General features: G+C 42.6%; 3 protein-coding genes and 2 long non-coding RNA genes across 11 annotated transcripts in view; 3 read left to right on the top strand and 2 right to left on the bottom strand.

The window, feature by feature from the left end:
• Window positions 1-678: 678 nt before the first annotated feature.
• Window positions 679-2,205, top strand: LOC122623700 (chorion protein S38). The gene is made up of 2 exons (XM_043802997.1): window positions 679-835; window positions 1,035-2,205. The coding sequence occupies exons 1-2, from the start codon at window positions 791-793 to the stop codon at window positions 1,911-1,913; spliced, it is 924 nt and encodes a 307-aa protein (XP_043658932.1). The 5' UTR covers window positions 679-790; the 3' UTR covers window positions 1,914-2,205.
• Window positions 2,206-2,473: 268 nt separating this feature from the next.
• Window positions 2,474-3,609, top strand: LOC122624729. Its single transcript, XR_006326503.1, has 3 exons — window positions 2,474-3,012; window positions 3,094-3,178; window positions 3,323-3,609. It is a non-coding gene; the product is annotated as an uncharacterized LOC122624729 (long non-coding RNA).
• Window positions 3,610-3,890: 281 nt separating this feature from the next.
• Window positions 3,891-8,645, bottom strand: LOC122624844 (protein ovarian tumor locus). 3 transcript variants are annotated; one of them, XM_043804571.1, is made up of 9 exons: window positions 8,628-8,645; window positions 7,459-7,696; window positions 7,280-7,377; window positions 7,049-7,203; window positions 6,588-6,983; window positions 6,392-6,528; window positions 6,073-6,198; window positions 4,596-5,840; window positions 3,891-4,520 (listed from the first exon to the last, which is right to left on the bottom strand). In XM_043804571.1, exons 2-9 carry the CDS (start codon window positions 7,684-7,686, stop codon window positions 4,344-4,346), a joined length of 2,562 nt encoding a protein of 853 aa, XP_043660506.1. In that variant the 5' UTR covers window positions 7,687-7,696; window positions 8,628-8,645; the 3' UTR covers window positions 3,891-4,343. The 3 variants fall into 3 exon arrangements, with proteins under 3 accessions (XP_043660506.1, XP_043660505.1, XP_043660507.1); XM_043804570.1 differs by lacking the exon at window positions 8,628-8,645 and adding an exon at window positions 8,180-8,336; XM_043804572.1 differs by lacking the exons at window positions 6,073-6,198; window positions 8,628-8,645 and adding an exon at window positions 8,180-8,336.
• LOC122624845 (solute carrier family 41 member 2) overlaps window positions 8,629-22,013 on the top strand; it is a 28,309-nt gene continuing 14,924 nt past the window's right edge. The window contains exons 1-2 of one of the 5 annotated variants that reach the window (XM_043804578.1): window positions 8,710-8,830; window positions 10,775-10,857. In XM_043804578.1, coding sequence (XP_043660513.1) covers window positions 10,782-10,857 — 76 coding nt within the window. In that variant the 5' untranslated portion in view covers window positions 8,710-8,830; window positions 10,775-10,781. Of the gene's footprint in view, window positions 8,831-10,208; window positions 10,230-10,774; window positions 10,858-13,203; window positions 13,345-22,013 lie in introns of those variants that run through there. The other 4 variants (XM_043804579.1, XM_043804577.1, XM_043804575.1 and 1 more) reach the window with 4 other exon arrangements.
• Window positions 8,847-10,766, bottom strand: LOC122624847. The gene is made up of 3 exons (XR_006326515.1): window positions 10,368-10,766; window positions 10,034-10,205; window positions 8,847-9,956 (listed from the first exon to the last, which is right to left on the bottom strand). It is a non-coding gene; the product is annotated as an uncharacterized LOC122624847 (long non-coding RNA).

Below are 22,013 nucleotides of genomic sequence, written 5' to 3' on the forward strand. Positions count from 1 at the left end.
CATTTTTACAAATGCACTGATGGCCTTAACAAGATTAACGTATTTTCTAAATCAAAACAAATGTTTTGGCTCCCCAACTATCGTATCACATCTATGGCAAGAAATCCAATAGCACTGTGTACCAAACGCTTTTCCGTGCCTGCCACTACTTATGCCCAATGTAGATAATCAAATCTGTGCAATCCGTGTGAAATTGAAGGACTCTACATGGCTAATCACTTCCCCCTATCCAGTTCCATTTCCACCTCGAATTGGCGGCTCCAACTTCGACTCCGACTGCCGAGTCTTGTGTCTGCCAATGCGGAACTATTTTCGCTATCTGAGCAGACGTTCGGACCTCGATATGCGGCGGAGATGCACAGCCCGGCTGTTGATTCCGATTCGGTTGCAATGTGTTTCGCAATTGTTATTGTAAAATGGGCAATGGCTACACTGGGCAGTGGGAAGTGGGCAATGGGCAACGGGCAATGGGCAATGGACAGTGGGCAGTGGGGTTTTCGGGTTGTGGCTTCTACGTAAGTGGAAGAGACGCCGTGATATGCGCTGGCAGCGATGCGTGCGATCTATCAGCATTTGGCCATGTTTCGCTCGCATCGCGTGGGCCCGGAGCGGAACAGCCGGCACCGGAGTTGGCATCAATGCAAAAGTCACGTACCCGGAGCCGGAGACGCGTCCGGAGCATATTTAAAGTAGTCGGCCACCATTGGAGGGCAGCAGAAGACAGCAGACACTCCAAGCGGGAGCACACCCAGAAGCCGAAGAGCAACTGGAACTGCAACTGGGAGACAAGATGACGAGATCGACCTACATTTGGGCGCTGGCCGCCTGCCTGATCGTAAGTGTTACAGCTCGAAATCTTAGGATCTCAATCACAATCCCCTGACAACGAAGTGCTCCATTCTGGAACTCCACCAGTTGGCTGCTTTCGTTGCAGAAGTAGCTTGACTTCCCATTTACAATATATCCATATATGGATCTCAAACATCAGCACTCGAGCCAATGCTAACCAATGTTTCCCCTCAATTCTGTTTTAGGCCTGTGCGAGCGCCAACTACGGCAGTCCCCAGAGCTATGGAGCCGAGTCCGGAAACGGTGTCTCCGATGGTGGCGCTGATGCCGCCTCAGCGGCCGCGGCTGCTGCCGGTGGTGCCGGCGGAGCTGGTGGCGAGTACGGTGGTGCCAATGCCGGTGCTGGTGCTCTCGAGTCCGGAGCCGATGCCGCCGGTGTGGCACAGGCTGGCCAGAGCAGCTACGGCTCGGACCAGAACATCCCGTACAAGCCGGTGAACACCAAGGGCAACACCCTGACCTCATCGATCACCTACCCGCAGAACAAGGGCGAGATCCTCATCCATCGTCCCGCCCCCATCATTGTCAAGCGTCCGCCCACCAAGGTGCTGGTGAACCATCCTCCATTGGTGGTGAAGCCCGCTCCCGTGGTGCTCCACAAGCCCCCAGCAATCGTGCTGCGCAAGGTCTACGTCAAGCACCACCCACGTCGCGTCAAGGTTGAGCCCGTGTTCGTCAACGTGGTGAAGCCGCCAGCAGAGAAGTACTTCGTCAACGAGAACAAGCAGGGCTACGGCCAGGGCTCGCAGTCCCATGGACACGGTGGCCACGGACACGGCAGCCACGGACACGGACACAGCGGACACGGACACGGTGGACACGGTGCTGGACCCCACGGTCCTGGACCCCATGACGGTGGCCGTGCCCTGCCCGCCTACGCATCGGGAGCCGATTCCGCCGCCGCCAGCGCTGGCTACCAGCTGCTCCAGAGCGGCAACCAGGGTCTGCCCGCCCTCGCCAACATCGCCGGCGAGCGTGAGGGTCCCTATGGTCCTGGCCCCAGCCATCAGCACTACAGCGCCGGCCCAGCCGGACACGGTGGCTATGCTGCCCCCGCCTATTAGGTAGTAGATGCCGAGGAGATGAGGAGATGAGGAGTTACGGATTGGATGACTGCTGCGGCTCCGGCATTCCCTGAAGCGGCTGTTCAGTCATCCGCTTATCCGGCTGATTAGTTACTATGTTTTAACAAAAAAAAACACAGCCTGATCGACCAACGCCCATGCCTACGCCCACGCCCACTCATGCACACCCCATACCACCCACCAACCCATTCAACGGCCCAGGAGGGGCGTGGCACTCAGGTTTCTTTGCAAACAAATAAAAAATTTGAAAAAACAAAAAAATTATACCCAAGCTGCCTGTTGTTTTCCATGAAGGGTGAAACATGTAAACGGAGTGTAGTTAAATAAAACTACTATTAGTTATACTCTAGCGATCTGAGACACTGATCGGCTTGGGAAAGTATTTGAATCTGCCGATGCGATTAAGAGATAGAAAGATAGAAATGGTGCTTTTGTCCATTCCTTGCAACTTATTTGCAACTGACTTTTCAAAGATATCCATAGAAGTAAGTAATGTTATTGTCGCATATCAGCGGATACAAAAGTGTATCTGATGAGAGTCGCTTTGGTGATGGCAGAACTGACTTACCCGCAAGCTTAATCGCAGCAATAAGTGTCGCATATAATAATAGAATAAGTCCAAAGCGCAGCCCGTCATTACACACAACGCTTGTCCTTCCCATTGTTGTGCGTTATCCCCCAGCCGCCATCGAATCCCACGCAATGTTCAATAACAAACGGGCGGCGAAATCGGCAGTAATGATATGTAATGAAGTGCAGCGATCGTAGCGATTGATGACAGGTGGCATCGCAATGTAGGTCGCCCGGTGCCGCCCATTTGGCAGTTTGAAAATTCAGCATAAAAATGCGATACCTTTGCACAGAGATTTCAGTCTGTAAGCAGAAATAAATTGAGAGCATTAATAAAATAACCAACTAAACAGAATTATTAAAGCGAACAAGAACAAATCGGTTTCAAGTTCAAATAGTTTTTTGCGCACACTTTTCGGTGATACAAAACAACAGTGGCAAAATGAGTCACTTGTGCTTCCTTGTTATGGTTTTGAGTTTCGCACTCATCGCGTTCTGTTCTGGACAAGTAGGTATCCTTTGTTAAAATAACTTATACACAATCGAAAGATTAACAATGCAAATCATACCGAATCAAAATCTTCTGCAGGGTATCACAGAAAATCCCTATAACCGAAATTGTCACAGAGACATATATTGCCTATTGGCTTATTCTAAATAAACAAACCGTACAGGTACGTCACTAAATTGAATTTTAAACTACTTATTTGTACAACAGTTTCTGTGATACCATCGTAGTTTTCTCTTCAAAGTTCATTAGTACTACTGTCTATGAATTGCAGTATTGGATACTCATTTTCTTAACTTATTTCATATAGCCCTCAGCTAAGCGGACAGTGGAAAACAGCATGGAGGCGTTGCACTCCCTAACTCAACTTATATTTAGCATTCTGGATGGTTTTAACATGGGCTAGTTTTAGCACGATAAAGTTGACAATTCAAAACATTTTGAACATGTACTGCATTCTGAAGTAATCGTGATTGATGGAAGTTATGAATCTTATACATTTCCCAATGTCGAATCTAATTTTCTTAGTTGTACATATTTTTTTTGGTTTTTTTTTCTTAGTTAAAACTCACTAATTTGATGTAATATGTTACAATATAAACCGATACATTAAAAACTATCTGCTTATCAAAAATTACAGCGTTTTCTTAAACTATAAACATTAAACAACTACCGTTTATCTCAGTTATACCAATTGTAACTTAAAATTAAAATAAAGGATTAAATCAGAGTTCTTTATCGTTTGGAAGATCAGCGTCGATGTGATGTTACGAGGTGAACCAAAGCAATCCAATCCACAACTTTTGTTTGCTATCTGAAATCGCGGCGAAAGACGAGAATACCACGTAATTGCAGCACCTGCAAAAGTCTTTTGTACATTTTGTCTGTTGCGTTGCACTCGAATCTTGTTTTATTTATGGTTAATTTTATGGTACACTTTACATAGGTGAGTCTCTAGCCGAACAGCGAGTACATAAATATATATAAGAGTATATAGTGTTTTGGTTGGAAGGGTTTTAAATAAATCATATAAATAGGTGGTTCTTTGATTTCGTGACGGCTACCTTTAAAAAAAATCGCATAAAATTACGTTAGATTACAAGTTTAAAATGAAGTTATGTTGACATTTACGTTAAGTTATGCAATCGATTGTTGTACAGAAGCTGAATGGTTTATGATAGAGCGCCAACGACCAGGTGGCCTATAAAAAGTTAACTACAATTTTAAAAGTGAGATTAAGTTTTAAAAGCCGTTAATTGCAATGGAATGGAACGCCTTTCGATCCGTATGACCTCTCTCTTTGAAGTGATCTGCTTTCCCCTCCCGCTTTTTCAGTGATGACGCGGTGCAGCATAGACAGCTGCCGGCTGAGATTGTACGGGTACGGGAGCTGGTGGCAAGGGAGCCGCTTGCTGTTGTTGTGGCTGAGCCGACGGCTCCATGTTATAGTTGTTGATCACCTCATAGGGGGCCACCACCGGAGCTGCCATGCCCCAGGCATAGGGATTCTGAAAATGGACGAGTGTGGATAGTGTCAGTACCTATAGTACAGTTTATTTGGTTAGTATGTGTATCCCTCCTACCTGTCCCTGAGCTGCTCCCGCTAACTGAGGTGGTCCCGTCTTGTGGAAGAATATCGGTGGCGGTGGCGGCGGTTGGAGCAGCCTCGGCGGCGACATCATGTGATGGTGCGGCGATGGAGAAGTGTAGAAACTAAACTGACTGCCACTTGAGCTGGGCGAGGGCGTGGGTGTGGGCAAAAAGGCCGCTGGCCCCAGCGAATCTTTAATATCTTGCAGCTGCTCTGGACGCTTACCGCGCACCTTGGGCGGATTCAAGTTGCGCTTGGCGTAGGGGGTTTTCTCAAGCGGTGAATGCTCCGTGGCATTTACCACCTCTGGCGAAGGTGGTGGTGTGGACTCGGCAGACAAATGCTCCTCTGTGCCTCCAGTCCTTCCGCCCTGTTGGTCCGTATTGCTCTGCTGTTGATGGTATCCAAATATCGCAAGATCATCAGGCGGCGTGTGGTGCGCCATGCGCCAATGCATATCCACGCCCATGTTGTAGAAGTATCTCAAAGTGATCATATCCACGGGCAAATCCTCACCGTTGAGGTGCAGGGAACGACGTGGCTCCCCAACTCCGGAAACATTAAGTGGTGGAGAGGGAAGCGGCATAAATGGATGCGGTCCCGGTAAAGCAACCGCTCCCGGTGGTGGTGGACCATAACCACCAAATGGCATGTAAACACAACCTTCGGTTGGCGATTGATGCGGTGCTCCAGACATGGGAAACTGGAACTCCTCGGCAAGGGCCATCGGAGATGAAGGCCAGGGTGGCGGAACCTGCCCAGGACGACCTTGGACAATGGGCATGTAATTCATATACTGAGTGGGCGGCGGGGCAGCCGAAACCGGAGACTCCTGGTTTTGGCTGGAACTCGAGCTCTGCCGCTGAACCCTTGATGCCTTCGTGCGCTGCTGTTGCTGCTGCTTCTGCGGCTCTTCACGATCCCGCTGCTCCGTAGCTGGGTTCTGGTCATTCTGTTCCGGATCTCTTTGATCGCGCTGCTCATCGTCCGGAACGTGCACCTCCTGATAGCAATTCTCCACGGGTATGTAGCCCTGCATCGGCATCAAATCACACTTGCTGGGCTCAAAATACTGGCCCATTTCGAACAGCTTGTTCTTCTTCCATTTGGAAGGCTTGTTGGCTTTACCAGCAAACTTGGGCAACGGCAAGCGCGTCATCTGGCGTTGATAGCGGAATGGCAAAGCCCATGGGCGGTACTCTTCTGGCGGCAGGGGATGGAGCGACTCATAGGGAACCTAAGCCAACAGATAATTTTTATATTAGTAAGCTCTCTATTACAGCGACAAAGTTCAAAGAAGCTCCGGATACCGAAACTATTAACCCTTGCAGATCAATAAATTGTATAGATTTAAGTACCAGTCAACCGTCAACATTTTTGAACGAATTGTTAAAAAAGATAATCTTTTCTAATTCAATTCGTAGCATTTCTCTGCAAGGGTGGCGAAAATCAGATAAAAAAAGAGGTACCACTATCTTTTTGCCAATCGCCTCAACAAAGACGACGCAGTAACTCTTGTCTTTGTGGATGCTTTGAATGTGGCACGTGTGCATCTCCGTTTCGTACTGCAATTCCACCTTGCACTTGGCGCCCACCTGAAAAAACAAATAACACGGCAACGAGACGAGGAAGGATAAGGCTAGACATATATAGCAAAGTAAAAAGTGTATCGAGTGTGTAGATGAAAATGAAAGTGTGTTAATTTGGATGGGTGGTTGACATGAAACGTGTGTATGTGTGTGTGTGTGTGTGTGTGCTAACAATTATTCAAAGTTCTGCCCAGTTTACCTTAAAATTATAGTCATTTATGTATACATTATAGCGCTTGGCCTCCTTGCGCATATCGTTCCAGCAATCAAATTCTATATTCCGATACATATAGGGGTCCATGGATTTGGCCACCTTGTAGGGAAACGGAGTGATACCTAAAGCATGGTAAGTGTGTAATTAAAAGTATTTAATTGTTAAAATCCGCTTTACTGACCATCATCTAGCAGCTGGCGGACACAAGACTCCAGTCGGTTTGGACACATGGGCAACTGATCGTTTGGTTCGTGGTTCGTACTGCCGGATGGCTTGCGGTCCTCCTGATTCTTTATCTCCCGCCGACCGCCCTTTCGATTAGTATTGCTCTGATTTCCATTGGTGCTATGGAAATTGCACAGCCTATAGTTTTCCAATATGCAGTTGGTATTCCCCGGCAGGTCAAGCGTAAAAACTCGTCCATCGGAGCACTGAATGCGAACCATATAGCCCTTGTCATCGAACACCACGTCGAACCGATCCCAGTTGAAAGAGTGTGGATGCAACATGATCTCCACGGCAAATGAAACGTCAGGCAATTTGAAAAGCTTCTGGTACAGCAACTTGAAGGCGATTGCTGCAAATGCACACGGTACGGTATAAACATAATTGGCAAAATTGTAAATATTTCTGGGCACCTACATTGACAAATGGCGGCCGTTTCTATATACTTTACTTTATAAACCGAATCGAAATGATTCTCATTGTTGAAGAAGACACGGAAGTTTTCCGGATAGCGACGATTAAAAATGACGCTGGTGCCCATGTTGTAGGGCTCATACAGGATAACATTGCGGCTGGAAATCGTAAGCAAATCGTATATTGATAAATTTGTATAATTTAATAGAAATATAGTAACAAATAATCATTTACCGATACAAGCAGGACATAGCGCGTAGTTCTGTCATGGTTCCATAAGTCTTGGGCTTGGACATGTCCTGCATGTAGCTATCGAAATCACCAGGGATGTCCTGGAGCATACAACAAATATTTATAAATATAGTTTTTTCTTTTACAAAAAATATATAGATTCAAGTCAGTGGAATAGCTACCTTTTCAAAGATGCGTCGTTTTAGGGTCATGAAGCGGACGCACTCCAGTCGAATCTCGTAGTGCAGCATCTGGGTGTCATACATCTGCTCGGCGATCACCCGGAACAAACTGGAGGCGTCCCGGGCCGTATGTTTGCGGTAGAGTCCCCGGCTCTCCAGGTACTGATCGTACGGATCCGGAGCCTGCCGGCTGCCGGACGTAATGGGGCGCTGCACTTGCATGTCCATGGCGACTCCTCTGAAATCGATAAATGTACGTTTTACTCAATTCTGCTTTTGTTGCAACATGTTCTCTCATTGAAATGCAACTATTGCACAATTAACAGTTAGAAGAGGGCCCTGACCTCGATCCATTTGACCTTCACAATCACAATCACCAAGATATGTAAAAGACTAACTTGATTTAAACACCAAGACTTATTGCTTATTTTAACTAGATTAGATTAGAGTAGAGTTAAAGCATAATTTTAATAAGTTTAAAGCAAATTTATTGTAAGATATTCTAATTTCTTATCGACGCAATACCAGGCAGGTGTGAAAGCAAGATGGCAATAGACACCTGCGAATTCAAGATGGCGACGTAGAAAGCCAAACGAAGCAGAAGAGCAAAAGGAAAAGCGTTGAATCTGATGAAAATTAAATATTTGTTGATTTCGCTTGTCAAATTGCCGTTATCATAAATGTTTTAAATAATATAAGTTAAATCGAAACGACGCATTACCGGTGTTCTGGTTTTCTCTACACTTTTTTTATTTTTATAAATAGTTAACAATTAAAAATAACACTGTGGCATCCGCACCTAGCACCGTTACACGAAGAAATGAAGCGAATGACACGATCTTGTCTTCCAGATGAAGCCGCGAACTAGAATGCGAACGGAAAGTGCGAGAAGGAACTTCCAGCGTCTGGAAGGATGCAGACAAAAGAAATTGAGCAATAGCGATGCGCAAAACATGACGAGTAACGAACGCAGTTAGCTCGTGACTTTTGGAAAAAATTCAAAAAAACAATGGAAGAAATATAAAATATTTTTTTGTTGAAATATACATGTGCACACATTTGAAATGTATTGCTGAATTAGCGGCCAGAAAACTCCTGTTATCGCCGCCAATCGATGACACCGATAGCAGCATCATCTGTTCCGTGTCATCCCCAAAAGTTTCAGTTACCTTCATGTTGTTCTTGTTACTGCCGTTGTTGCTGGCCCGCTTTTTAGGGGGTGGAAAATGCCGCTTTCCACACGGCGCATTGTTGTTTTTGCCTGCGGCGGCTCATCACAGTCGCAGTCTCAGTTCGAAATTGCGAGTCAATGAAGCCAGGAGCAAACTTCCAGTTCGCGCTGTTACCGCGACAAAAGTTGTCTGGAAGAGATGTGAGTGTGTGTGCCTTTTGTTTTGTCTGTTTTTTTTCATGTGTTTTGTGTTCTCGTGTTAAGTTCTCTTTTTGTTTATTGTTAGTAAATGTCGTTAGTTGGTTATCTTGCGAGTGTGCAAAACGCAACGACTATGATTTCTATTTCCTCTCGGTGTTTCATCAACTTTACACCTTGTTCATGTGTTTAATTTTCCTTCTTCCATCGAAAAACAATAACAAATGAAAAGTTTTACATATGATAATCACAGTCATTAACAAAAACAACACACGTGGGCTCAACCGTGGGCATTTTAACATCAGACACACACATGCAAGCAAACAGCGTTATGAAATGGGAAGGAGTGCACAAAAGGAAGAAGTAGAAATGTGCAGTTATTTCAGTTCCATGCAATGTCGTAAAAATCAATAGGAGCGACAAACAAAGCACGTGTTTGTGCGAGTGCGATGGCAAATCGATAAACCGTTAATCAAGTTTGTTGAACGCGTGTTCGCCCCGTCTTTGTCTAGCTTTGTTTGCGCCACCTCTCTTTCCCACACACGGCACAATAAAAATAATATTTCCTTAATTCCTTTTCGTTAATTCCACGATTTTCGATTAACTGGGTCAAATGGTGACATACATACATAGATATGCTGTTATTTTTTTTGGGTGATATTTGATTTTCCAGATGTCGAGGTCAATGTCACGGGCACTTTCGCAATGTCGCCTGTTGACCTTCGAACTTTGGCTCGTTTTTGTCAGCAATTAATTGATTAAATGATTTGGCCAATATATTGTCGGTCGTCTTATCAATATACCGCTTATACAACTATCCTGTTCCCGCGACTATCTTATCACCAAAGAAAAAAAATACAAAAATATTGGGCTCTTGAACCGGAGTCGCCGGGCTACCAGATAAGTGCTCCATTAGCTCCATCTCGCTCGCACGCGGTTCTTGACATGTGTCCCTCAAACTCGACTTAACGACTTAAGCTCTTCATGTGATAAAAATCAACGTTCCAGTTTTCGAAAAACCATCGCTTATATTCCAAAATATAGTGGTCTTCATGGTTTTATATCGGATTTAACTAGGTATCTCAGAACTTCTACATCTTGCTTATAGCAGTGGTTTAAAAATCTAGTGCTGTGTAATAATATCAAATTAACGTAATTTCACAAATGTGCGAAATGTAATGTTTGATGAAATACATAATTACAAACCTGAAGTAAGCCACCTTTAAAATAGATTTGTGCGCTTCTGCAATTGGGAACATCTCGAAAGTTTTCTTCTCTGCTTTTGGTTTTTTTTTCTGATGCGATTGTTTGCCGGTCGGCGGCTAAGAATTTTCGTTTGCTGCTTTTAGTTGCCTTCGAACATTTTAGCTCGTCGCGTCTTTGTTGAAAAAAAGGGGGAAAGGTAATGAATAGAGCAGTGGCATCAGTTCAAACAAAACACGCTGAATTCGCTGACCAAGAGAATCCGAAGAAACATTTGGCAAAAGTGAATTGTGCATGAAATATATCTTTTTTTTTTGTTTGGTTTGCTGCCACGAACCGGTTATTTTATTAGCTTCACTCGATCGAACCGCACACAGTGGTGGGCCCAACTATTGGGAACACCCATCTGTCTGTGAAGTGCCTGGTTTTCAGACCGCAAAATGTATTAATAGGGCAGTACTACACTTTTCGTTATGTATGTAGTTCCTTTAAAAATAGCTTGACAACTTCAGTCTCGGCACGAAATTATAATCGGATTCGAAAAACCTTTCAAGTGATTTCATTCAAAACATCAGGTGCTCGAACATAAAGTGTGTAATGCTGCCTTAACACCAAAATTATTATCTCTGCCGTTATAAGTTTTGCTTTAAATTCTTGCTTTTCTTTTGGTTCTTTTTTCTTTTCACGTATTTGCTTTGCCAATCGAATCGGTAAAATACCGCTTACCACTTGTTGTTGTGTCAGTCGCAAGATGCAGCCGTTTAACAGTAGCGGTGCCCACAGTGGCGGCGAGAAAAATGAGACCCGCATGCGCCGCCGTCCCATACGTAAGCTATTTTTGCCACCTTATCCAAACTGCCATTTTTTTGCACATTACCCCGAATTACGTTAATCCCCGATTCTGAATTAACTGTGTTATATCCTAAGTTGCACTCTTTTTCATTTGCTTTTTATTTTATTGACATTTATTTAGTGTAACCTTATTTATTAACGCTAATCTAACATTCAAATGGTCACCTTAAAGCAGTAAACCTTACAAACATTATTAGTAAATATTAGCTTTATCTATCCATAAAAAAGTGCATATATTTAATTGAACGTTCTAACAACCATATTAACTATAATATATCAGCAAACGAATTGAACGACTTTTATGCTATTTTAAATGCCAGAAATTGGCAATTTCACAGCCACCACTGTGAAATGTAATTTTAATCGCTACTAATTTTACAGCAAATTCCAAGAGGCCTCTCTCTCTCTCCCATTCCCTTCTGTTTTACTTAAGTTTATTTTAATTTGTTTGTTTCGCTTTGACATCTTTTATTGCATTTTCCCATAATTTGCTGCACGCTATTTTTAGAGCGCAGTAAAGAGGCATCCCGCAACAATTAATGTAAACGCTAAGTATTAATTTTTTGTTTGTTTGATTTTAACGCTAATTGCATTATGCTAACATAACAATTGGTTTTGGTTAACGTGACCCTGAAAACGCAAAGTTTAAGGCCAGCGCGCAAGCAGTGCAGTGGTGTGCAGCAGTGCATCAGTGTAGCACTGCTTAGCCGACATGGCGTTTAACTTCTTGCTTGAGTTGGCCCGACTTCACTTGACTCCCAACTTAGTGCCATTTGTTTATTTTGTGTAAACACGCCAGTGGCGGCTATTTGTTGTTATTTTTGTGTGTGCTTTTGCAATCGGCTGTGCGGTTGCAATATTGCAATGGCACTTGCAGTTGCACTTTCATTGCCATTGCCAGATGACGAGGCTTTAACGGTTCAGCGCCGTCAGCTGTTTATGCGGAGTTTAATCGATTGCATGTGAACTACAGTGGCGGTCATCTAACTAGCATTGCCAGCGCAAGAGGGGGCATAATCACATGCAATAAAATGTAATTAAAGGGATTATCAACAAATATATATCGGTTTTTTATGTCTATACTATTAACTGCACCCAAGCTGTATGGTCGAATCACGTCAATGGTGCACATTGAGCAACATAATCGATATCTTCTATAGGTTATGACTTGCCCAATGAATCGTGCATTGAATAACTCAACCTAGTAACATTTAGTTGGTTATTGTCGGGGCCTATTTTTCACGGCATTGTTTACAAACATTTCCAGTTGCAGTTGCAGTTGCATTTGTTATTTGTTTATTTACTTTCAATGCCATAGTCGGCTTTTTACCCTTTTTTTTTATTGTTGTTTTTATACATTTTTTAAGGGGCAGCGGCGCATAACGGGTTTTTGAGTGCCCAGCGCATGAGCGTTTAATCATTTTCGATTTATCTTGGTTTTTCGCTGCCTTTGTTTACCCTTTTCGAGTGGTTTTTGGCCATTTCGATCTCGGGCTCAATGGCTTACACGCGCCCACTTACACGGGTACACTTGCGTTCGAAATAATAGCAACCGCATGGGTTGATAGCAACTGATTTGCGAATTACAAAAGGTTGTGCAAATGCAACCATACAAAATTTAAACAGCAAAACCTAGAACTGCAATATTTGGTGGCTGTTACTAGAATTTCATCCCCATCTGTATATCCGGGGTGCTTAGAATGAGTCCATTGGACGCTGCTTTTGAGCTGCGTCTTTCTGCGTAGGTGTCTGAAAGCTTTCTAAGACGCAAAGTGCTCGTTATGACGTCAGTGGCGGTGCTGCATTCATGCTGGGTGGTAAACAAACGCGTCAATATTGGCATTAACACCTCATCTTTGGTTTCCAGTTAACAGACAACGTCATTTGTTGTCTTTGATAACTCTCCGCGAATTAGGAGCCCACTGCAAATTGATCTATGGGAAAAAATAAATTAATTGGGTCCACTTCACCACTCTGGAGCCATTAAAGTGCCACTGATCTGACAATATTAACGCACCGTACAGTAGAACTTCCTAAACGCTCTTTCCTAAAACTAAAGCTTCTGAGAGTTTTCTACATAACACATGTGTTTAGATAGAGATATTCACCCAGCGCGTTTCTGGAGCAACAAAGTAAGAAACTGTGGCCCTGTCAGTCGGAACTTAGTCGACATTGAGAATCGGTTGGTGGAATTAATCAAAATTGGAACAATTTGAATTTGTTTTCTATTTTTTTTTTTTTGCGTAAATCGGTTGCGTAAATTTCGTGTTGTTTTCTATAAAAATGCGACTGATTTTGCAAGGACAACTTCGTGCCGTGTCAGTATTGATGTAGATTCAACGATCTCGAGATCCAAATGGAAACTATGGACCGGCTGCTGGGTAGGCAAGTGGGGCGGTGTGGGCGTGGCACATACTGCGGTTACGCCCGACTCGTGAACACCTGTGACGACGAAGGCCCCGGTGAGTCTGTAAATCCCTAAGTATTCCTCAGGTTCCCTCAGAGAATTGATGAATAAGGAAGAGAATTGGGAGGTTAGTGAATTAGCGAGTGAAGGGGCAGAGAAAATGAACAGAGAATTGTCGATTTGAAAGTGTTTATTTGCTTGGCAACAACATGTTTGCTCAGATAATTGTTGACACTTGCTATGATAATACATTTCTGACGCCTGCTTTATGCTCGAAAAACATTTATTCTCCGCGGAAATATCATCTCTTCTACGGTTTTTAATTATGAAATTGTTCAAGTGATTATTTTCACTACACAAATGTTGTAATTCGAGATCAGGTATTCCTGAAATATGGATTGTTTGATGCGCTAGCTCATAGCACCCTTGAATAATTTGACTATTTTGTCTACTATTATTTATCGCTTTGCATCCGACTCCTTGTGCAATCAGCGAATTGTTGACACTGTCATTTGGTTATTTTATCAAATTTACAATTGGGTTTTATTGCCGTTGCTGTTCGCTTTTTACAGTCGGCTGGCTGCCCTCTGAGAATTGAGTTATCAGGGAGGATCCAAACAAAAAAAAAGGTGATCATCTTTCGGCGAGCATTGTAAAATAATTAAGCTCCGTCGCAATTCGTTTGAATTGTTTGTTGTTTTCGACGCTGATAGAGGTTTCCCCATAATGCCTCCGATAAGCACCAGTCTACAGGCATACGATTCCAGATAATATCCGTCATTTATAGACTAAATGCTACACTGAGTCATTTTTCACCTGGGTCAAGATTGGTAATTGGTAAACACCTCATAGTCCTGCCTCAATCTTCAGTTTTAACTGCGCCTTTCGCTTAGCTTGTCCATATCATGAGGCCATATAAATATTTTCGGAAACCACATTCCTTTGGAATTGACTCATTTCCATGAAAACTCACGAAACACGGGCGGAAATGAGAATATTTTCCCAGTTATACAGAAAAGGTTTTAGATAAGATGCGTATTTTCGCTATAAAAAATAATCAGTATTTTGGTCAGAACATTTGAAATAATGGTCCAAATACGAAGTGTCATACTATTAATAAATTAATTATGATAATAAATGATATATATTACATTAATATATAAATGTATTCACTACATTTGACGTTGTTGAAGTATTTCATATCGCAATTGTTAGAAACCTCCGTTTTTGCCAATAACTTAAATTTTGTATAAAATGGGAGTTTTAGCTATTTGTATAATCTTATCAGTTCCATTCGTTGGGGAAGTTCCCTTTACATCATTATCTAGGAAGAATTCTCGAAGATAGTAAACAAAGTGAATGCCAGTTTTGATTGTAATTTTAATTGTAACTTTCGATCGTCTATCGCCGAGCACTCCAGAGTTGTAATGCTCACGAGGAAGTGATAATGGGGTGATCCAATAAATAGACAGTGGCGCTAACTTGTCAACGACCACGTCCGACAATTGTTTAAAATCCAAGGTCAGGGGCAAGGCCCGAAGCCGAACCACCCAAAATAAAAAGTTAAATAAAAACATTTCAAACGCCAAACGATCCAACGAGCAAACATTACATAAACGTGTCGCACACACATGCCCACAACTATGGACGGGGTGTATCTGTATCTGTATCTCGATCGGTATCTGTATCTGTATCTGTATCTGTGGCTGGGAATACTAATCAAGGCAAATGACGCGTGTCGTTGGCTTTTGTCTCCACTCCACTCCACTCTTCAGGAAAAAAATCCAAAACCTCGTTGCTGATGTGATTAAACCCACTGATAAGTTGCACAAACCCCGAAAAAAAAAACAAAGAAGAAACACCTGGGAAGCACTGCGAATGCACTCGACGTGATAGGAATCACATCATTGCTGGCGAGGATTCCGGGTACGGTTGTCAGAATGATATCCAAACAATGATACATCACTTGTTAAACAATTAAACTGCTGTTGGCTGCCAATGTATTTGGTAAAAAACACTCTCTAAAGAATAGGTTCTTAACAAAAGCACAGTATCTTAAAATCTCAAAGCTATTTTCACAAACTTTACGGACTGCAAACGTGCTTATTGTATTTCATTAAAAATAGAGATTTCGCGCAAAGTTCCCCTGCGATTAGATTCGCATATGCAGCTACACATTGGTCACACATGTAGCGCTGTGTAAGTACAGGCTCCAAACCCACTCCAAGGTCTCCACCAAGTCCAGCCCTGCATTTGCGCCCCCTTTGGATTCCTGGACTTCACTTGCTGCGGTACTTCACATCAAGATCAAGTTTGTATGGGCCGAATGCCAGAGATAACTTTTTGCCATGTACGTGACGACTGATAATGCCAAAGGAAATGAAATCGAAACACGGAATCCGACTAGCTGAATATAGGGGGTAGTACTGGGAAAGGGCAGAGCCATACCCCTCGATCGGAGAGATAAAGACATCCACCTGACGCAATTGCAAGCCACGCACGACTCCAGGGAATACCCTTTATTATCGAGGTCGGGCGGGGTCGATGCACTAGGCCATAACGCTTACGACCAAGTGTCACACAAAGAACACGGAAGCATGCTGTTGCAAAATAAAAGGTTCTACGAAAATATAAGTTACAGCTTCAAGATATTGAGTTGAGAATGGAGAAAGGAAAACCATTTGCAATGGGTAGGGCATCTTCATTGCCGTCTTTAAAGTGCGCCAATGTTTTCCCGATCGATCGTATCGCTCAAGTGGACAAAGGATGAGGCGCCGAAAGGGGGCGGGGGCAAAAGGCTGTGTCTTATGATTTTGGGTTTTAACTTTGCGTCATCGGAAGGCACTTATGTCCAGCACGATTCTGCCAGTTTCGATCGATCGATAACCATTATCTCGCCCAGTGGCCTCTTGAACGACTTTCAATGCTCAGCCGACTGGTTAGCGGGATCAGATCGGAACCATCGGAACCATCGGACAATAATACCTGATTCACTCATGGTCAGGTGGAGTCAAAGAACCTATTCAGGTGACCCAAACAGTCCTGATAACTGCGATTATCTTTGGCCTACGTTTGTTGTTTGGTCTTGAATTGTTTTGTCACCTACGTAAGAACCGAATATGTAGTGAAAAATAAATAAGTAACTTCCAATACCTTCCAATTTTGTTATAACAAATATCTTTCATTTGAAACATATGCGCAGTTCCCCTAAACCTTGACTACCTGGAAGTCATCAATGTTTAATTTCTACGTATACAATCGTTTACTTTGCTTTGTTTTTGGCAGCTTGGAAATGCCACACTCATTATAAATTCGACAAGAACCCCTGTTTCTGCTATTAAATTGCCATTAAGTGAGCGCTTTTGTTGCCACAATCTTTCAATTAGTTGCATTATTACATCTAGTTCAACCTAGTGATAAAGGGAAGTATCATTGTTAGACAGGAAAGTTCCCAAATCCCGCCGCATCCACGGGTATTCCCAGCTATCAATCGATGGGTATTCCAGCCAATATTTCTAAGCAATGGGGTTCTATACTCGAATGACTCATGTAGATACGTTACACCCATAGCCAAATTGCTTGTCGGTTTTCTATCTAAGTATCTTTTGGTATCTCCCAAGTTTTTTTTCCCCCCCACATTATTTCTGTCACTTTTCGGTGGAGAAACGGGCGAATCGTGTAATCGTTTGTCAGGCGATACACTCGTATGCAATTAATATGCACATCTGCACGATAAGATTGTGTCGGGCTCTCGAGCACATCTTCAGAGTTATTTGTCTGTTTCTTTCTGTTTTTTTGCAACCATTTTATTGTTTTATTGATCGCCTGTGCTTGCCACCTGTCAATAGTTGGGTGTGCAACAAATGATTTCCCTAAAACACAATTAAAGCTCATTACATTTGTATAATTGGCGGGTATTTAGGTGAAGACTACGAGGGGGCGGCCGATGGTGGTTCAAGGTCAAGGGACGTCGGCGTAATAATTCATGTTGCAATTTGCAGCTGCTAATTTTGCTTCAATCGCGTGCTAAGCTCAAAACAAGTCTCTCAATCCCTAGTTCAAGTTGAGGGTTTACCCACACCGAGAGAAGTTCATGACCTCAAAGGTATACCTAGTGCTTTACTTACACTTCTCAAATCAAATATAGAAAGCAATTATTCAGTTAATGGCATGAAAATGCAATGAAACAGCTGACAATCAGCTGATATGGAATCTAAAGCTAGTTTGAAATCCTTTTCAAAGCGGATTTTAAGTTGTAAGCATAAGTTACACATTTTCATAAATATTCAAATTCCTATTCTAGTTTTTTTTTCCATTTCATCATTTATCATATTACAATTTTTTAATGATATCATCATTTTTAATATAATTTTTTCTATGTGTATGCTGGAAATGGGTGTTAGTTGTGGGAGGGAAACTGCGACAAAGCAGACTCAAGCAATTTGCTGACGAAACTGGCGCTGATCTGCCGGCAAATAGTAGATCGCAATTATCTGGCAGGCAATTTGATGGAACAGGTCAGAAAAACAAATATCTGTACATATACCCACCACCTTTGCCTCTCGAAAAACCAACGGTAGTACATCAATTGCCAATCGATTCGAGTAATTTCCTCGGCAAATACGAAAGTACAAAAACAAATAGGTACAAACAAAAAGCCAGCGAACTCAACGATGTCAACTATGTGCATGTAAATGAACTGTTTCTCCCCGAAAACCCCACGAAGCGGATAGTATCTCTGATAAGCGGCAAATGTATCTTTTGTCGGGCTGTTTGCATTTATTTTATTGTTCTATTTGCTCGCCTGCGATCGATATTGTACTTCCCTGTTCGAGTTCAGGTGGCAACTGTACCTGCAAAATTGAACGCGGACATTGCATGTCTCGTGGGGGGAATTCCCTGGGGGATATTTCCAGATCAATTGTCTCTTTGTTGAGTTCCAGCAGAGGAAAGAAGATATATTACCTAGTTAAAGGGAAACTCTAGATGCGATTAAAGATGTTACGAAAAAAGAAAACGCCTCTTTGGCTAGACATCGATGTCCTAAATACGCCAATGCGATTCCAATCAAAGTAAACAAACATTGGCGGGTCACCTTTTACAATTTGTTGACGCTGAAGCTTATAATCAACAACTATTTGTAAACGCGGTGCCATTCGTTTTGGTTCATTCATGCGGTCAGCCATTGAGATCTCTTCACAACATCCTGAAAGCCAAGCGAATTCAATTCTCAATTCCGAAACCAAATCCAAATCTTAATTAAAGCCCCGCGGCGGCTTCCAATCGAGATTCCAAATGCCAGATGTTTGGGCGTACGTTTTCGGTGTTTTGTTTTCGGCTCTTGGCTGTGGACTCTCTCGCACATTTCATCCGGGTGCGGAAAACCAGTTTTGTCTATCGAAATAAATAGAAAAAATGAATATGAAAAAAGCTCGAAGAAAATAAGTAAAATAAAACGAAATCCAAATAAATTCAAGTACAGATGTTGGATGGTTGGCTTGCTCGTTCGAATCTTGGCACATACCAAACAAAAACCAACAAAAATTGTCAAATTGAGAGTGTGCTTCACAATCGAGTGCCAAAGTTTAAAACACTTTCCTTGTTTGTTGGCCCCCTTTTTTCTTTTGGCTTTTGGCTCTTTTTTATGCCCCGTGGGTCAAACATTGTTAAATTTGTTAACTATTTTCGGTTTGGTAATCTATTTCAAGACGTAAGAGGATCATGATCCGTCTTAAAGGAAATTTATTGCATAAGCATTTCTGTTTCGTGTTTAATACCCCTTAAACGCAATCTAAGCAATAATCTATGAATGTGTCACAAGACCCCTAACCAAGCGTCATATCGGTACGAAAATAATTGACAATCAAAGCGAAAAAGATCCTTGATTAGATCTAGCTTAAAAATAATTATTTGTTTTCAACAGTAATAATCTTTGGAGAATTACGTAGCCCTTTTGGTTCGTTGATATAATCGATTGGTTGGACGTGACTCTAATATGTGTTGATCACAGAACTCATTAAAAAATAATTTCTAATGTTGCACAACTTGCTTAAATAATGTGTTGTTAATTTGTTTAAAACCCAGAGTGTATTGCCAAAGATAGCAAGTAGACATCATGCATTCGACCCAGTTCAGTTAGTGTGAAATTTCGCTTATTTATTAGTTTAGCTTGCAAAAACGTGGCATTCATCACTCATACGCCTAGTCGTCCCTATAAATATTAACTTTGTTGCCCGTCCTGCACTTAATATTAAATTATTATCCCATGCAGATGCTCCCAATAATAAAAAGGCTGTGGCGATCGTAAATCATGGATAGTTCTCGGCTTGAAATCACGCGTTCGCATCACTCATACGCCGCGTTGCCCGCGGCGCATCATGAACGTATAATGAGCCGACTAACTGTCCAAAATCATCGTCAATTACAACGAATCGCCACGAACGGTCACGAAGTATCGTCCGATCAGCCGAAGTGGGCATCGGGTTTGCTTCACCTCTTCGGCTCTGCCTCGTTCTAACGGTCTACGCGACTCGCGTCGCGTCGCAGCGGCAGAGACGCCGGCGCAGCTGATCCATCGCTGCCGTCGATGGATCTCTTCTGTGAAGAAACCCCCTATTGATAAAACTAGGTTTGATAAGCTAGGTGATCTACAGGATAGTAGTGGTACAGGATAATAGATCTGCAGGATAGTCCTGATGCCAAGTTAACTTTAGAGCGTGAGGATCATCTTCTATCTAATCCAACTCCAGTTCTAGTTGCGATCCTTTCACTTGCTGAGCAGCTTCTTCTGGCAATCATTCTTATTCTGCCTATCATTTGCTGATAAGCCTCCTTGATAACTTTGATAACTCGGTTTCTTGCAACGCCTATGTTGTTGTGCTTTCATTCATGCACTCGATATATGCGATCGAACGCAGCTGATAACAGGTGGATTCGAGAGCGTAAACGCTCACCTGTCGTACCGCTCGACGCTGACGTCGCTGCCGCTGCTGCCGCTGCCGCTGCTGGCGTCTTATCATGACCAACGCAACGGCAGCGGCACAGGCCCGCCCAAGTGGCTTATTGATTCGGGCCGGGCCAGATTCGGGCGGCAGCATCGTCGCTTATATTTCACATACGTATGTATATTATTTTCAGTTCAGTTTTTCTGTGCGACGCGAGCGATGAGCCCGCTGCCGGCGTCGCTGCCGCGGTCGGCGTCGCAGTCGACGGTAAATGGAAACGCTTTGACGCGTTATAATAACAAGTGTTTGCCGTCTTTTGACATTCAGTGTGCGATATCCCGGCGGACGGTGCAGACAACACAACGCTTCGCCACGATCACAAAATCATCAAAATATCAAAAGAGTTCAAGAAAACGAAAAGCTAAAACACAAAAGGGTTAACCTTTTCAAAAGCCACGCGAAAAAGTTGCGACTTCAAGTCAAAACAATATCATTTTTTTTATTGTGACAAAAACAAAGAGTACAAAATAAAAGTCATTACCAGTACAAAACATACCTCAATCAGTAGTTACAAACACGTGCTAGAAGTGTCCACACAAAAGTTCCCAATATAAAAAAAGAAAAACGGAAAAGAAACGAAACGCAACGAAAAAAAAAAGAAAAGATCAAAAATATATATTAACGCAGTGAATTTAAAAGCCGCGAAGGAAGTACAGCTGATAAAGTAAGCCCACATTTTGCACGAACTGCCAGCGAAAGGTTGAAAGGCGGAAATCAATGGAATCGGAATCTTGGAGGCACTTTTATTATGACCACTGCCCACTAATTGGGAACAGAATCCGTTCGGATCTCATATTTCTAGTCTTTCGCGTCGTGTCGTTTCTCCCACTCGCGGCGAATTGGCTAACAAGTTTTGGCCAACACTTTTTAGTTCTTTGCCAATCTTTTTCGGTCTTTGCCAATCGCTTGTCATTGATCGATGGCTTACAGCCTACAGTTTGCTTGGATTTCTTTTCACCCCGAACAGTGATTTTCTTGAGCAGATCCTAGGATGATCTCAATCTTCGGCAAGAAACTCTTTTCTATCTATATAAAAGAAATATTTATATTTCGACTTGTATCTGATTTAAGAGAATCAAGTCAAATGCCGCAACAATTTCCCCACTTCATTTATCAAGTGCAAACTTCAAGTCATCAATCAAATCATTTGAAGTTTGCTCCAAAATTCAATACAAAACCGTTTTCTTGCCCGCTAATTGAGGCTTAAAACCAAGTTATCAAAATACTATAAATAGCATGAACACGTATTGGAAGAGCAACCTTAACTGACCAAAAGCAAAAAAGATGTGTGTGAATAATGAATAAAGCTTTACAAAAGTCGAAAGACTGAGTAGCTTTGAGTTTATGCATAGTTAATGCAAAGAAGAAAACCAAAACAAAAGCAAAAAAAATCTATTAGTAACAATAATAATTAATTTATGTTTGCTGGTATTTCGTTTTCACGGCCAAATTGCATTTGAAGTTTGCTTTTCGAATTGGATTTTATGCTACACCAAGGGGGTTCAATGTCTGCACGTCTACGCTTTTGCTGCCTTTGAATTTGATTGGATTCGATTGGATTTTCCTCCCTCCGGTTTTTGAGAATCTACAAAGTACATTAGCTGACTTCCCCGATTTTCCGACTTGATCGTAATAGCATCAAGAGATAGCCAAGATACCTACAATACACCTAGGTGCCCAACTGCTGCGTGTAGCTAATGAGCTGCAATCTGATTTCTAG

The sequence above is a fragment of the Drosophila teissieri genome, chromosome X (assembly GCF_016746235.2).
Source record: "Drosophila teissieri strain GT53w chromosome X, Prin_Dtei_1.1, whole genome shotgun sequence".
NCBI lineage: Eukaryota > Metazoa > Arthropoda > Insecta > Diptera > Drosophilidae > Drosophila > Drosophila teissieri.

Excerpts from the sequence above, each read along its gene's own strand:
- LOC122624844 (XM_043804571.1), bottom strand. The coding sequence starts at position 7,686 with ATGGACATGCAAGTGCAGCGCCCCATTACGTCCGGCAGCCGGCAGGCT. Across the intron at positions 6,529-6,587 it reads CCGCCAGCTGCTAGATGATG|GTATCACTCCGTTTCCCTAC; the intron begins GTCAGTAAAGCG and ends ACCATGCTTTAG. Across the intron at positions 6,199-6,391 it reads TAAATGACTATAATTTTAAG|GTGGGCGCCAAGTGCAAGGT; the intron begins GTAAACTGGGCA and ends TTGTTTTTTCAG.
- LOC122623700 (XM_043802997.1), top strand. The coding sequence starts at position 791 with ATGACGAGATCGACCTACATTTGGGCGCTGGCCGCCTGCCTGATC. Across the intron at positions 836-1,034 it reads CGCTGGCCGCCTGCCTGATC|GCCTGTGCGAGCGCCAACTA; the intron begins GTAAGTGTTACA and ends ATTCTGTTTTAG.